At 41.6% G+C, this 15,986-nt stretch overlaps 1 protein-coding gene across 3 annotated transcripts in view; it reads left to right on the top strand.

The window, feature by feature from the left end:
* The window catches only part of Cep135 (centrosomal protein 135), a 58,552-nt gene that overhangs the window by 24,374 nt on the left and 18,192 nt on the right, over nucleotides 1-15,986 (top strand). For all 3 annotated transcript variants that reach the window (XM_041671050.1, XM_041671049.1, XM_041671051.1), the window contains exons 12-18: nucleotides 2,935-3,087; nucleotides 4,193-4,342; nucleotides 8,433-8,510; nucleotides 12,151-12,302; nucleotides 14,542-14,657; nucleotides 14,731-14,885; nucleotides 15,278-15,333. In XM_041671050.1, coding sequence (XP_041526984.1) covers nucleotides 2,935-3,087; nucleotides 4,193-4,342; nucleotides 8,433-8,510; nucleotides 12,151-12,302; nucleotides 14,542-14,657; nucleotides 14,731-14,885; nucleotides 15,278-15,333 — 860 coding nt within the window. The remainder of the gene's footprint in view (nucleotides 1-2,934; nucleotides 3,088-4,192; nucleotides 4,343-8,432; nucleotides 8,511-12,150; nucleotides 12,303-14,541; nucleotides 14,658-14,730; nucleotides 14,886-15,277; nucleotides 15,334-15,986) is intronic.

Raw genomic sequence — 15,986 nt, 5'->3', positions numbered from 1 at the left:
TGTCTACCACGCCCATCTAAGGGCTGCCCTATCAAAAGGCCAAGGCAGTTTTCTTTATTCAACCAATGAAAGCAACACATAGAAAGAAGACCCTCCTGCACCAGAGTTAGAGCATCATCCCTTTCAGTGACTGTTCTCAGCGCCAGTACTAACTGAGTAAAGTGAGTGTGTGAGCGTGGAGACCTGGGGGTGCATTTCACGCCTAAAAGTAGATATTGTAAGCATGTGTAGAAGCACTTGGTTAGCAGACAGCCAAGGGCTCTCTCAATCTGGATCTGGTGCTGTGGCTGTCAGCTTCCTGTTTTATGGTAAACTGTTAAGCAGTTTCTTGGAATTACAATAAGTCAGGAAAAATTTAGGCGTTTTCCATATCAGTGATCTTTATTATCCATCCTCATTGAGCTTGTCTTGTCTTTGATGGGAGCATTTCCCCTTTAACCTTACACTCACTGTGGCTCCCAATCTGAGTCTGAGGACAGCCCGAGGAAGGCTTTGGAGCTGGAGGCCTGATGCAAGTTTCAGCTTCTTGTGCCAGCTGATGATAGGCCTTGGAGAAGCTGACTTCATGCAGCCCTGATTCCTCGTGTGCAGATACAGAAACATAACTCCATCTGCTTAGAAAGATTGAATGAGGTCATCGACATACGGGTCTTCTAGCATAGTATTTAGTTCCCAACTAGGAAACAGTTTGTTTCTCTATTGCTTGCTGGTTTAAAGTGGCTCTGATGTGTATGATTAAGTACAGTAGGTGTATAATGTCTTCGATGAATGAGGCATGGACTGTAGAGGTAATGATGATAATTCCTAAATAAATCAATATCAGAAATATATTTTATGTTAGTCGACAAAGACACTGATCTCAAATGATGATTCTGAGAAAAGTCAACAGAACAGTTCTGGTTAAAAAAATGACTATGTCTGAAACACACACACACACACACACCCTCCTTGTGGTGATTTGCATCTGTAATCTCAGTACTGTGGGAGAAGCAAGAGGGTTGGTATAAATTCAAGGCCAGCCTGGGTACAAAGCAAGTTCTGGGGCAGCTAAGGTTATATAGTGAGACCCTGTCCCAAAGTAAGAAGAAAAGGGATTCTTGATATTGTATCTTCAGCACTGTGCTTGTTGCTTATTAATGTGTTGAGAATAATAGTGGAGAAAGGGTGTTAACATACGTTGCGTAATACTAATGTAAATATTACACACAAGATACATTTGCAGAAAAGTTTAGCATTCTTCCTCAAGCAGTAAAGCCAGGTGTCATACCAGCTACTGAACACAAAATGACAGGAACAGGAGCCCTGTGTCTCTGACAGAAATTCAATCTAGTAAGTACATTAATGTAAAAATTTACATCATACCCCTTTACAGTATGTAAATTTAGGGGTATATCTTCCATTGAGCTACATCCCTGGCTGCTAAGTAACTTTACTATCTCATTTATATTAAGTGTTGATGAAGACTGTCCAGAGCAATTCAGAACATACATCTGAGTTATGTGGAGAATCTGGAAGGAGTCCTTGTAGAAAGTGACATTTAAGTCAGTAATGAAAACAGTTATGGGTCTTTATTCATTGCACTCCGTTTCCAGGGTGTGCAGACTACATTCTGTAAGATGTTAGGTCTCAGGTTTTCCTCTATGTTTTTCAGCTGCTGTGTAAAACAGCTTTGCCCTTTAATGCAGCCGCGATATCCAGCTATGTCCAGCATGCTTTAGTTGTGCTTGTTCCTATGTGGAAGCTGCCTCACACGTTTCCACCACATACTGAATCGTCACGGGTGTTGTCTGTGCTCAGTGGATATCTGTCCAGTTGTATTACTTTACTCTTGCTGTGACAAAACACTAGGACCCAGGCAACTTGTAAACTAAAGTGTAAATTAGGCTTATGGCTTCAGAGAGATCCACGCCATGAAAGTGGAACAAGGGAGTGGCAGGAACAGCTGAGGGTTCACATTTGGATCCACAGGCAGGAAGCAGAAAGCATACTGGGAAAGGGAATTTTTTGAAGCTTCAAATCCTGCTCCCAGTGGCACCTCTTCCATCAAGGTCACGTCTCCCAATCCTTTCTAAACAGTTCCAACAACTTAAAACTAAGTATTCAAACATGAGCCTATAGGGGCTCTTATCATTTCAGCTGCCACATTACTATAGCAGTTTATCTGGGTTTCTATATTTAGGTCATTGACACGCTGTAAATTTACCATCCTCATGGCAGTCATGATTTTTGAATTATGCTATGATAGCAGATATATTCTTAGAAATGTTGGAAATCAGTGGATTGTTGGAAGAAATTTTGGTTAGTCAGTTCACATCTCAATAGGTACTGACTTGTACCGTTGCACAGATGGACCTCATGTGGTATGAAGCTGGGACAAGAGTTGGGGCTATTTTACCTGAGATGCCAGCCATAATGGTCATTCATAGAAGACAGGACACACATACCTCCCTGGACTCTTCCTTGGGAGAGTTATAAAGAAGTGACTCTGAGCACTTAGCATGCATCAGAATGACTAGAAGACCTGACAAAATGTCCTATGCTCTCCTCCCAAGGAGCCCAGCATGGGCCCTCCACTTGATGTGCACACCAAGCTTCTAGGTGCTGCCGATCTCCTGGTCTAGAGGTTATAGTTAGGTGCCACTGGTGTGCACTAGAGCAGCTCGGGGGGCACCTGTGGAAGCCTCTGATGAGATCTGCACAGGTGGTGTTATTGGCAGCCGTGCACCTTCCTGAGAACCCAAAGCCAGGAAGTTTGCACCATTCCTGCCAGTGCTTTCATCTGCTCTCCGGAATTTATCCTTTAATTACATAGAAAGAACTTCTGTTCTTCTGTCTGTGAGCCTGCTGCAGCCAGCCTCGTCACCAGCGTCTCTGTGACAGCCGTGCGGTTGTAATTATAACAAATGATAATGTGGATCTGTGTAATTGTTTCAGGGCGATCACAGTTCAGACATTCATCTGATCTCAAGAGAACGAGATGAGCTCCAACGCATGCTAGAGAGATTTGAAAAATACATGGAGGATATTCAGTGCAATGTGAAGCTACTCACAGCGGAAAGGGACAAACTCAGTGTCTTGTATAACGAAGTAAGGAGTGGGTCCTAATTATTGCACAGGTCATTTCAACTCAGTTAGCTATAATGGAGCCCCTTTCTATCCTGCGTGTTTTCCTGACACATGGGACTCAGGATTTCCCTCCCCAATTAAGATGATAAGTGGTAGTAGTTTGGACTGTCATCGTCTTCTCAAAACAGAAATTTCTCTTCGTTTTTCATGTTTGTTTTCCCTCTTTCTAGTTTATCAATGTGTCGGGTCAGTTAGAGATGGTCTCTTTGTTCTAAAATTAACTGAAGAGACCTTAGCTGACTCTGTGTCAAAACTGTCATGAGCTTTAGACATGCTACCACATATCTGAGTCCTAGGGATAAACTGGATATGCAGCCCCTGTTTGAATTGCTGGCTCTTAAGTTAGCCTCTAATTCTGAGAAGATGACGATGGCTCTGTCGTCAGAGTGCCTGCCACACAAGCCTGAGGCCCTGGGTCAGATCCCTAACAACTCAAATCCAGGCATACTGGCTCTCATCTGTAAGGTGAACACTTGAGGGGTCAAGACAGGTGGGTCTCCAGAAACTATTAGCCCAGGCTAACCGGGCAGTGAGAGACGGTGTTGTATGCTCTTGGGGAAAATCTGCTTTGGGGGGCCAGCACTGCCACAGCCTGGCCCTGCTACAGAGCCTGAGCTGGCAGACAGGAAGCTGACTGAACAAATCCTGGAGTTTGTAGCTGGTTTGTCCACACCTCTCTCTCATGAAGTCCCTCACTGTTTTGACAGGAGGGGAAGACATTGAAGTGAAAAGAGACATGTTCACTTTTGTGAGCTTTTCTAGGACTTGGCAGGGCGTTCACTACATGGAGCTCCCCACAGTAGACTTAGCTCTCAGCCTTCTGGAGTCTACCTAGTTAATTCTTCTCTGTCCGTCTACTTCTAGTTTCCAGTGTTGTGTGGCTGCAGCTTCTTTCACTCTTCTTGCCTTTGGGACTTTAGTATTTAATTTTAATCCTTTTACTTTTATTTTATTGGGATTTGGGAAGAAAGGGAAAGAAGCATGTATTTAATGTATCCGTATCCCAAGCCTTTTTAAAAATAATGGAATATATCTAAAGTACTTTTCTATCTCTTACTGCTTGAAGGCTAAGGAAGAGTTGTGTGCACTGAGAGAGGATTCTACTAATATGACAGTCCCCAACAGTCTTGTTAGTTGTATGGAGGAGAAAGAGCGTGCATTATCTGACTTAAGAAGAATCACAGCAGAAAAGGAAGCTCTGCGAGAGAAGTTGAAGGTCAGTAATTCAGCTTATATCCTTTGGAAAGGAACTGATTGAGTACTGGGGGAGAAAGTGAAGTAGCATGCCTTATTATACCCTTGCCCAGCTGCCACCCCATGACTGTGATTTCCTGGGAAGTTACTACTTAGTATATCCGCCGAGGTGGAGCCAGCTTAGCCGCAGCCCAAACTGAAGCACCTTGTTCATGTGTGGCCCCATAGCTAGAGTATTCCAGCACTGATTAGGTGTTGTCCATAGCTGCTTTCCATGGTAGCAGAGTTGGGAAGTCAGAGCGGGCACATTAAGCTCCAGGACCCAAGGCATTTGCCATCAGTCCTTGCAGAAGCAATATGCCACACCCTGAATTTGGGATTGTTGTAGGTAGATAGTCTTTTCTTCTTTACTTAATGACAATGGTTATTTTTCACCTAGCAGACAGTTTACCTATTTAATGAAAGGGACAGTTCAGTGGCTTTTGCTATCCCTTTTCTCCCTGTCTTTTATAACTTCCAGCATAATTAATCTTAGAAAAACTCATTACCACAGAAAGGAATCTTGTGTCCATTATAATAGCTTCAGTTTGCCCCAGGCCTTCTCTGCTGTAGGCACTACTAATTCACTTTCTGCCTCCGTGCGTTTGCCTTCTGTGAACATTTCATATGAACTGAATCATTAAACGTGATCATTTTTTCATTTTGTGATGCTGGGCATTGAACCCAGGGTCTAGCATGTACAAGAGAATCACTCTACCACTGAGCTATCCCAGTCCACATGTGTTTTAATGTTTGGTGTTTCTCAGCATGCTATCCTTAAGGTTCGTCCATGGGTAATGCTCGTAGGAGTGTTTGTGTGCAGTTTTTATTCCTCTTCGGTGGATTACGAGTCTTATAATTGCTCCTGAATAAGTGTAGTAATGAGTGTTCTTATTGTAGAAGCCATGGATGCTTCCACTTAATATTATGAAATAAATGCTTTGAAAGTAACTACTTAGGAACAAAAACTAAACACTTTAAGCATAGTCTTTATGCTACAAATCTTAGTTAAAGTTTTATACCCAAAGGCAGTGTAAGAATGTTTTTAATGGGAGTCTTTTGGAATGCTGCCTTCTAGAAAAAAAATAAAGTCAGTTAAAATTACCAGAGAGAAAGCTTCTGTGCAATATGGCACCCTTTAGCACAGCTACGCACTTACCCTTTTCCGTATCTGTTGTAATGACCAGAAATGTAAAAATAGACTTTTTAAAACACCGTATTAGTGCTAACAGCTCAGAAAGGCTGCATTCTGATTAGTAGACCCTTCTGGGTTGTAGGAGGCCGGATTTTGTGAATTTCCAAGAGAACTTTCTCTTAAAAACAGCTCTACTTGCCGGGCGATGGTGGCGCACGCCTTTAATCCCAGCACTCGGGAGGCAGAGGTAGGCGGATCTCTGTGAGTTCAAGACCAGCCTGGTCTACAGAGCTAGTTCCAGGACAGGCTCCAAAGCCACAGAGAAACCCTGTCTCGAAAAACAAAAAAACAAAAAAAAAAAAAAAAAAAAAAAAAAAAAAAAAAAAAAAAAAAAAAAAAAAAAACAGCTCTACTTTCCTGACTCCTCCAGCCTTCTGGAGTGTTTCCTGCCTCCTGTCTCCTGACCCTGCTCTCCAGCAGCCTTTGAGACTAAGCTCTCCCTGAAAGCTCTGAGTGACAGCTGTCAGCCAGGGCCATCGGTGCTGCCTCCTGAACAGCTAACTGTTCCCAGTGCTTTTTAAACAGGAGCCATCACAGTAATCTTCACAAAAGCCTTTCTGATGGTTCCTGTGTAGAGACGAGAGCCCTGGATTTGAATGAATTTAAATAACTTGCCTAGCCCCCCCTTGTCTGTGTTTACAGTCTCCTTGCATCCTCCCTCCCTTCCTTTCAGTTGTTCTCTTCTTTGTCTTCTGCCCCCATCCTGTTGTGGCTATGCTCACGGGCATTCTTACAGTGTTGCCCTTGTGCTCTGACGCACCTTTCAAAGATGTAAGTCTGGTCATGTTACTTCTAGTAAAGTTAATTACCTGTTAAAAGATCATTAGCGATCAGCCCTGGCCTATGTTAAGGCCTGTCATCTTTCCCCGACACTCATTTTTGCTATTTCCTACTCCTTTTTCTCCAGACTCTTGGCTTAAGGGGCCTTTTCTTGCCATGAGTCTCCTGCAGTGGACTGAGAGTCTTCCACCTCTTCAGATGTCTCTGTACTCATCCTCTAGCTCCAGGTTAAGCCTCAGGCAGTGGGCACGAGGCTCTAGATGACTATTGACATATGAAAATAAAGCTCCTTGCCTAGTAAAAAAAACCTACTTGTTTATGTTTATTTTCCTTTATGCTTGAGAATTTCATGCATGTTTATAAATGAAGTATGATCATATTTATTATTCTTAGCCCCTCCCAACTCCCCTCATGTTTCAATTTCCTTTCTTTCTTCCTTTCCTTCCTTCTTTCTCTCTCTCTTTTTTTAATAACTGGAGTCATTGCTGCCTATATGTGTGGTTTTGGGCCATCCACTGGGGCATAGGAATTTTATCAACAATCATATCCTTACAAAAGAATGATTCTCCCTCTTCAGACTATCAACTGCCAGCAACTCCTCAGTGAAGGGTGTGACCTGGAGACCATCTACTCCACCTGTACAACAGTGTTGACTGGCTTGGTTTTGTGTGTGCCTTGTGCACATAATCCCAGCAGCTGTGAGTGCGGGAGTGTGGTGGCCATGCCGTGTCTGGAGGACAGCACTTCACAGCACCCTTCCCCAGCTTGCAGCTCTCACACCCTTCCTGGCTCCCCTTCTCTGACATTCCCTTAGCCTCGGTTGGAGAGAGGGAGTTGATATCCATGTCCGGTGTAAGCCTCTTATTCTCAACACTTGGGCGATTCTGCATCTCTCCATTGGCTGTGGCCCCCTGCAAAGAAGGTCGAGAGAGCAGCCCAGGTGTGTAGGTGTGAGCGCAAGCATTTGGAGGCACTTTAACAGCATGGCCATTTACAACAGCAGACTCAGTAGCCATGCAGTTCCCTCTGTGGAGCAGGCTTTGAGTCTAATGAGAAAGGGGTACCCTGTGACAGCCCTGCCACCGCTGCACCAGTGGCACATGTTACCTGGCAGGTGAGTGTTGCCATATGCAAGGTCTAGGATTCGGTGTGCCTCTTGATGTCCGTCTTCCTTTAGCAACCTGCAGAGCACTTTCTAACAGGATTTAATTTATTTTGAGACAAGGACTCATGTAGCGCAAGCTGACTTAAACTTGCTCTAGAACTTAGTATCACCTTGAACGCTTGGCCTCCTGCCCTCATGGCTTTATTTTAGTTTCTTGTTTTAGGTCTGTCTTTCTTACTCTATATAATCTATGATGTCAGAGACTTTCCTCATGGCTGCGCCCTGACAACTTGCTTGGTGTTTGATATAGAACACATATCAGCACTGTTTAAATGATTTAATTAACACAGCCGTGATCCCTTAAACTAGATGTACAATCGTATGGAATCCAGCTTTCTAATGAATAGCATGAATACGAGTAAACATCTCCGCTAGAAAAACTCAGTGACCATGACATTCTGTGCCCTTGACTTGGCAGCAGCTGGAGCTTGTGATATAATATAACCAGAAAACAAACCATCTATACCAGCCAGTTCTTAAACTAATCTTATTCCATTCCCTATATCTTCCTTGTCATGTATTTTCTTCTGATTCCTGTTTTTCTTACCTCTGAGCTCTAATCTAGCATGAGATTCTTGGTTCTATGAGTGGCCCTGTTTAAAAAAAAAAAAAGTGGGTGTTGGTGGGGAATGTACATCTCCTCTTGTGAGGGCGCATTCCTGCCCTGTGACTTAGTGTGCTCTCCCCGTATGATGCCTGTGTTAACAAGGATCCATCCAGCTAAGTCTTTTTAAATGAGTCCACGCTATTTTCTTCTCTGTGTGACACATGAAGGTTGGAAACATAACGTTTTCTAACTGAAAAAATGCTTTTGTAAAATGCCTGACCTTTCTAAAACATTTATAGAGTCTGTGCAATAGGAGACAAACTTGCATTACTTACTTTTGTGATTATTTGATACAGATGAACATTCTCTATGCAATTCTTTTTCAGAATATCCAAGAAATGAATGTTTTTGGAAAATCAGAATTAGAGAAGACTATTGAACATTTGACATATATGAATCACCAGGTAATTTATCAAAGGATTTGGGGAATATTATATTAGATGGATGACTGGGCCACTGATGCTTTTAGTGTTCTGTATGTCTTTGTAAACTGATATGCAGCGAGGAAAAGTGTGTGCTCTGAGACTTGTTACTTGGTTCAAATCTGGCTTCCTGTCTAGACCAGTTTCTTGATTTCTGTCTTCCGGTGTTTTTCATTTATGTCTTAAGACTAGCACTTCTGTTTCTTGGGGTTTCTGTGAAAGTGTAATAGATGAACAACATGCATGTCACACTTAAGACTACTGGAATATTGCAGGCATCTGTAGTGGCTAGCTGTGATTATTGTGGTTTGGTCTTATAAACACCAATAATCAGACTAAAAAGTGAAGCTCACTGTTAATTTTCTTGATAATTAGCCCTCAGTATCTGCAGGAGATTGCTTCCAGGACATCCTCAGATACTCAAATCTGAAGATTCTCAAGTTTGTTGTATAAAACAGCTTAATACTGCATATAATCTATACATTGTCCCATATCTTTAAATCACATTTATATTTCTTATAGAGCTTAACTATCTAATACCTTATACAATGTAAATAGTTGTAATGCTGTGTTGTTTAGGAAATAATGATGGGGAAAACTGTATATGATCAGTACAGATGCAGCCATTCTAGACTAACTAGATAGTATGTATTTTCTACAGTTGGGTACTCTGAAATTTCAGAATTCATATGGAAACAAAGAGCCAAAAGTAACATAGAAGGAACATTGATTGTTCCTTAAAAGGAACATTGATTGATACTGGGTTTTTAGGGCCATTATAATTAAGATAAGGACTAATCTTTATTATCCTTATCTGACTAAATCAAATATAACAAACCTGCATAAAAGGAACCTAACATGTACAGAAACAGATCAGTGAGTAGAGTATGATTTAGTGGTTCTTTCCTAAATGAAATATATTAAGAATGAGAAATTGGCTCCTGCCTCAAACAGACCACACCCAGCAATCGTTTTAAGATTATTTACAGCTAGCTACTTGAGGCTGAAGCATGAGGTTCACATGTCGGCCTCCAGTTTGAGCAGTAGCCAGGCCTACTTGGACCATGGCTGCAGCAGCCACTGAGAAATACTTGCCAGGGTGTGAAGAGGGAAGCACCCCTGTTCCTTCCTCAAAGCCTAGTCTCTCACAGGGGTTATATTTGTGAGCCAGGATGAGCATGGACCAGCCGAGCTCTCAGGGTTTCTTATCCAGTTACAAAGGCTGGGGCTGATTTTTGGTGTGGCTGCTTTCTTCAACAGCCATCCCTTTGCTGGCCCCACCTTACTCTTATTTATTTTCTGGCCCAGCCTGCGGTCTTTCAACTTCTCTGCTCTGGCATTTGCTGTAATTACCTGGCTAACAGCTGCCAGACATAACCAAGTCACACGAGTACGCCACTGCCTGAAGTTTTCTCCTCCAGGTTAATTAGTATTTTGACATTTATGACATTGTCACAAGTCTCAGGGATGCACAGAACTTACACTGTAACACACATGGCTTCTAGTTCTTTCCTCCTGAGTTCTTGTTTCCATTTGAAACTATGAACCTGGCCCTTAGCTGTCTACATTCCTGTCAGCATTCTGATCTTCTCCCATCAGAGTTGCCTAACTGGTTCTGCCTTTTAACAGTCTTGGCTTTTGGTAGCTCACTTCTCTAAACTCTTCCAAGTCCCTTCTGTAAGCTAGTTCCAAAGGCTTCTGAACTCCATGCTTAGGGAATCACAACAGCCCACTTCTCTTTTGCCTGTTTTCTGTGTTTGTCAACCTTTCCTTCCTGTGAGCAAGGCAATGTAAGGAAAGGTTTATCTGGACTTCTGGTTTCAGGGGCTCAGCCCATGGCTGCTTCCATTGCTTGGCTCTGAAGCCAGTGGTGGTGGAGAGGGTCTGCTAGACTAGCACTGCTCACCTGACAGCAGAGAGCCGTGAAGGTGGGAGGCAGGGAACATGGTGCATCATTCTCAGGCCACACCTCAGCAACCTCCTTACTTCTAAGAGGTCCCTTTTCCTGAAGTTCCCACACCTCCCCAAAAAGTGCCACCAGCAGGGGACCAAGGCTTCAACACCCGAGTTTGTAGTGAGCATTTCGTGTTTAAAGCACAGCAGGCATGAATAGCAGCTGCAGGCTTCCAAGGCAGCAGCAACTCATTCCTAGAGAGTTGCTCTATATGGAAGGTCAGCAAGCTGTGGCTCCTAGACTAGACGCACTAACTGCTCTGTCAACTGGGTTTTAGTGAAGATAGTGAGCGGGTTATTTGCTGTGTCTCTGTATTGTCTGCATCTGCTACCGTGCTTCACTGGAGTGGCAGTGACAGACAACAGGCCCCATAAAGCCAGAAGTATTTATTTGAACAAGTTGGTGATTGTAAATCATCCAGTGGAGTGATGTTGAGCAGAAATAGGATGAAAGTTACTAACCTCAACATGTATGGCTGCTACCATGCGTGTTGTACCAACACAGTAAGTTGCTGAAAGCCTAGAGTGTGATTCTATTCAGGTAAAACAAATGAAACTACGCGGTTCATGGCTTAGGAAGGAATGCCACAGAAGAGAAACAGGATGCTTGGTGCTGTGGTGCATGCCTGCAGATTGAGCCCTGTAGGAGGCTGAGGCAGGGGGATCATTTGAACATAGGAGTTCAGGATAGTCTGTGGAACATAGCAAGATCCCATCTTTAAAACAAACAAACAAACAAACAAAACCCAAACAGAAAATAAGAAAGAAGATTCAGGATTGTGGTTTTGTATGGCAGGAAAAGAATATCACTACAGCCTGCTCATGGAGGGTCAGATGTATTTTTTAAACCACATAAGAGATATTCTTTTTGTTTTATGATTTCTTTATATTCTGCATGCTCTTATATGGGGGAAATGGGTGTGTTTTCTTATCCATTTATACACAAAGCCCAGTTTTAGTTGCCATAGCTTTATTGTTTATTTTAGTATCTCTTATGGTAAATTTATTTCTGTTCTTTCATTCCCAGTTTGTCCTTTCTTCTAAAAGAATTAAAGTATAAGGTACCATCCATTCCTAATTGAATTGCTTTTATTGGCATTTCATTGAATTTATAACTTGATGAAATTTTAACACATTTAAAGTATTATGTTCCTACCCAGAGAAGCATGGCAGTCTACATTGTCAGGTCTCTTTTTAGGCAGTACAGGGAAACTTTCACTTTGTTTCTCATATAAATCTCGACCATTTTGTGGTTACATTCTTTTAAACTCTTATTTTTGTGTAATTCCTGTCTGCTTATTGTAGGTTTGAGGGTTACTTTTTGAGGGGGAGGTGTCTCTTGGTTCCAAAAGCTAGAAATGAACCATGGAGGGTTTTGAGGCTTTTGTTTGTGTTTTAGGAAGTTCCTCTGATTTTTCATCCTGCTTATCGTCTCCCTTCCTGTCTCATTTGTGCTGTGTGTTTCTGTTATTGTTGTGATAGTGAGGAAAGAAAGGCAGAGGATGCACTGATCCTGACATTTTGGTCTTAAGAGTACAGATGATGTTCAGTGTGTTAAAAATCTAACATATTTCCATAATTGTCTTCCAGAAATATTATTAAAGTATAGCTATGAAAAATAAGATATTACCATATATATGATTATTAATGTTTTAAATTTAAATTATAGCTTGAACATGAAAAATATGAATTGCAATCTAAAATATTAATAATGAAAGAAACAGTAGAGTCATTGGAGACCAAATCAAAACTCCAAGCTCAAAAGCTTAGCCACGTGGCTGGTGACTCATCTCATCAGAAAACAGAGATGAACTCTCTTAGGTAAGTCTGTTAAAGATTTCGTTACTTCTCCTCTGGGACATGCTTCTTCTGGTTATGCAAGGTTCATCACCATGGCATTCAGCTCTGTGTCTTTAAACAGTGCTTTCCCAAGTTGGCCTCATGGTACCGTCTTCTTGGAGCTTCTGGAGAGGATAGAGGGAGGTCTGGGGTTACCTGATTTACCTGAGTGAGTCTGGATAGATCTGGGTATCTGTAGTTTGAAACTTTCACAAGGTGACATGATCGTCAGTTGTTGGTACCTTAGTAAATATTCAAGACACTGTGCTCTGCAGGGAAGGACTGCTGGGCTCTTAGGCCTTCTACCTTGTGGACCTTTTCCTCCTTTTTCTTTCCTCTTTTAAAATAATAGAAATTCAGAATGTTTCATGTCCTTTTTTAAACCATTCTGATTTAGAAAACGAAAATGTAGCCAAAGGCTAGGAGAGCTAACTCTGATAACACAGAGAGCATGGATTTGAAGTCTTCGAGATGGGCGATAAGCGACAGAGGTCATAGGTCAGGACTGAGACAGTATGGACTTGAAGGGAAAAGGCAAACTTAAGAAATGTTTCTTTTATAAAATCAAAGGTGATAGATATGGGAATAAAATAGCAGTACAGTAATCCATAATGTATGCATTGGATTACTGGGTTATTGGTTAGCCATTTGTCAGTTTCAAGCACATAAAACTTAAAGAGATAAAAGCTAATAGTGTCAGCCCCTCCTATAAAACTGTCCTAAGCATAGGTAGACAAACAGACAAACAAAGCAGAAGGCAACTGGAGGTTAGCAGAAAGGGTCAGGGGGAATCTCTCCCTCTTAATTATATTTAACCATAAAAATTAGGAAGAGATTCTCAAACATCAACAGAATTCCTAGCTCTGCAACCCAGTAATGAAGCAGTAGCTGCAATCAGAAGGGAGAGTAGTGATGCTGGTTTTAAAAGACTGATTAACGTCACCCAAGAAGGTTAGTGAGCATTATTGAGTTAAAGAGATTGGCTACTGTAGAAAACTGAGTTGGTGAAATAAAGAACAAATTCAAGAATTTCACCTATAATTCAGAAGGACAAAAAGCTAGAGAAGTCAGTAGGTCTGTTCTTGGTCTTCTGTGGGTCAGTCGATGGCCTTGGCTTTCCTTTTCCTTCTTCACACTGCACTTCCGCTTCCTCTTACTCTCCTTTCCTGCTGTACCATGTGATGCTATTCACAGCCTTCCTAATGGGCTGGCACCTTGGGCACATAGGAGAGCCTCCAAGAAAGCTCACCAATAGTTTAATGTAATAGGCCATTGAATTTCCAAACCTACCTCCCAGCAAAATTCTTCACAGATCTCAAAAGAACAGTACTAAACTTCATATGGAAAAGCAAAAATTTGTTTATTTCTATAGAGATGTCCCATTTTACTCATTGTCTTTGGAACCAGACCTCTTCCTCACTAGGCACCTCTAACTCAAGCTGTCATTAGGATCTTCTTCAGTGTCTTGTCCTCAAAGGAAACCCAAAAGGAAGCTATTTGCAGCAAACCACCTGAGGTGAGAATGGTCCAGGCTGGGTCAGTGCTTTCTCACTAGAAGCATTTGGAAGCCTGTGACTGAGAACCAAGACTTCTGTTACAGCTCCCGAGATGCTCCTTCTGAAGGAACTGGTACTTCCAACTAGTAATAGAGTCTTGAGACAGTCTTCACCAGAGACCTCCTCAGCTCCCACGACTCCTTCCTTTGTTCCCTGAAACCAGCCTTTAGTCTTATCCCGTTTCACTGTAAAAATGCCTACCTTCTCAACATACCTACAGCCGTCTGCCCCTCAGAATCAAAAGAAGCAAAATTGTAAGCTTTCATGGTCAGGATGTTGAAGACTTATGGAGAGTCTGGAGTGTCCAGCCATGTTATAAAGACAGGACTTTCTCTTTGCCTCCACTATTGGAAATACATTTTGAGGAAAAGGGGGTTGATGTTAGGAAACTGAGGAGAACATTAAAACAGCCAAGAAACTTCTAGAAGAGAATATACAATTCATTTTTATACCATATTATTTTTAAGAAGATGGTACCATTTTGGAAAAGAATGGTGGACAGCAAGAATAATATTGTATAATAGAATGCCACTGATATACTGGAAGAGCTTTATAATAAGAAATAAAAGAAACTTAAATAAATTAAAATATTTTAAGACCATTCACATAACAAAGCTATTTTTGTGAGAGCTAAAGAGTGCCGTTTGTTTTGTCCACCATTTTAGGATGGTAAATGAACAGCTGCAGCAGTCACTTGATGACTGTCAGCATCGACTTTCCATAAAAAGAGGTGAACTTGAATCCGCCCAAGAAGAAGTTAAAGTTCTGGAGGAAAAACTAGGTGAGCCTTCTGAAATTTTGCTTTTGCTAAGCTTAATTGCCTCTGTCTAACAAACATTCCTCTTTCTGTGTAGAAAAACTAAGCTGTAAGATGGCATCCCAGAGCGAAGAAGCTCACGCCTTGAAGAAGACCATTGGCGTGATTGACAAAGAGAAGGACTTTCTCCAGGAGACTGTGGATGAGAAGACAGAGAAGATCGCCAGCCTGCAAGAGAGCCTCATCAGCAAAGTATGTATCTGCCGCATGTTCCCTGGCGTCTCAGCGGGAGCCCACAGGCAATTCCTGAGGCCCATGCTGTTTTTGACAAGTCTAAATTTCCTTCTAGCCTAGTAATAGGAATCTTTAAGATAGGATTTATCAATTCCGAGAATGTGATTTTTATCTCATTTAAGCACACTTTGAAGAAACCGCTGCAGTTTGTAGATGGGTAGAAACATACCAAGATGTGACATACACATGGATATAGAACTATTTTACTTAGAGCTTGCATTTATGTATGGTTTATATAATTGAACTGTATAGTTAGCTACTTACTATCTAAATGTAGTGGGTTATGCAAATTTAGCTAAGAATGATTGTGTGTGAATGATTTAGAATCCATGTTTCTGTAATTTCTTCAGGAGAAAGCTATTGCCCAGGTGAAGGTCACAGTCGTAGAGTATGAAACATCTTTGAAGTAAGTAGTCAATGAAGGGTGGTCCATGTTCGAGAAATTCTCAGTGAGTGAGGTCTTACTGAGTTAGCAGTCTGGTGACAGGAGACTGTCTCCTGTGAAGTTCCCAGATTTGCCACTGGCATCCTTGCTTTCTCAGCCCCCTGCTCTGACTTGCTCTCTGCCTCTGTTGTTTCCTAGTGCCTGTGCTTTTATCTGCCTGCTCTTTGTGCTTATGTAGTCATCTGTGAAAGTCCTGCCCATCTCATCGTGGATTGTGTTCATAGCCAGTTTCCCCATTTGTTCTTCAATTAAACCTATCCTGAGCACTCTCAAAAGCTTACATTTTGTGTCTGGTCTAAAACCAAAAGTCACTAATTATATTTATTTTACCTACCTTTATGTCTTGTATAATAATGGAAATATAAACATCATATTATAATATATTTAATATAAAAATTAAATATTTAATGATGTTTTATATTTTAGTCCTAACAGTTGAAAATGTTATGTTTGCTTAACTTGTAAAATAAGAATATGTATTTTGAGGCTTTATTTGCATCTATTTGATAGGAATCTAAAGTCCCTGAGTATTTTTAATGAGCGTCAGAGGCAGCAGCTGTACTCTTGTGTACTCACGCACTTATTGAGAATGTTCTGGTCTTATTTGAAGTAAG

Source organism: Microtus oregoni, unplaced genomic scaffold, assembly GCF_018167655.1.
Source record: "Microtus oregoni isolate MIOR12 unplaced genomic scaffold, Mior012 000021F_ref0000039, whole genome shotgun sequence".
In the NCBI taxonomy this organism is placed as follows: Eukaryota; Metazoa; Chordata; class Mammalia; order Rodentia; family Cricetidae; genus Microtus; species Microtus oregoni.
The sequence above is the reverse complement of the archived record's forward strand: the minus strand, read 5'-3'. Positions and strand labels throughout refer to the sequence as shown.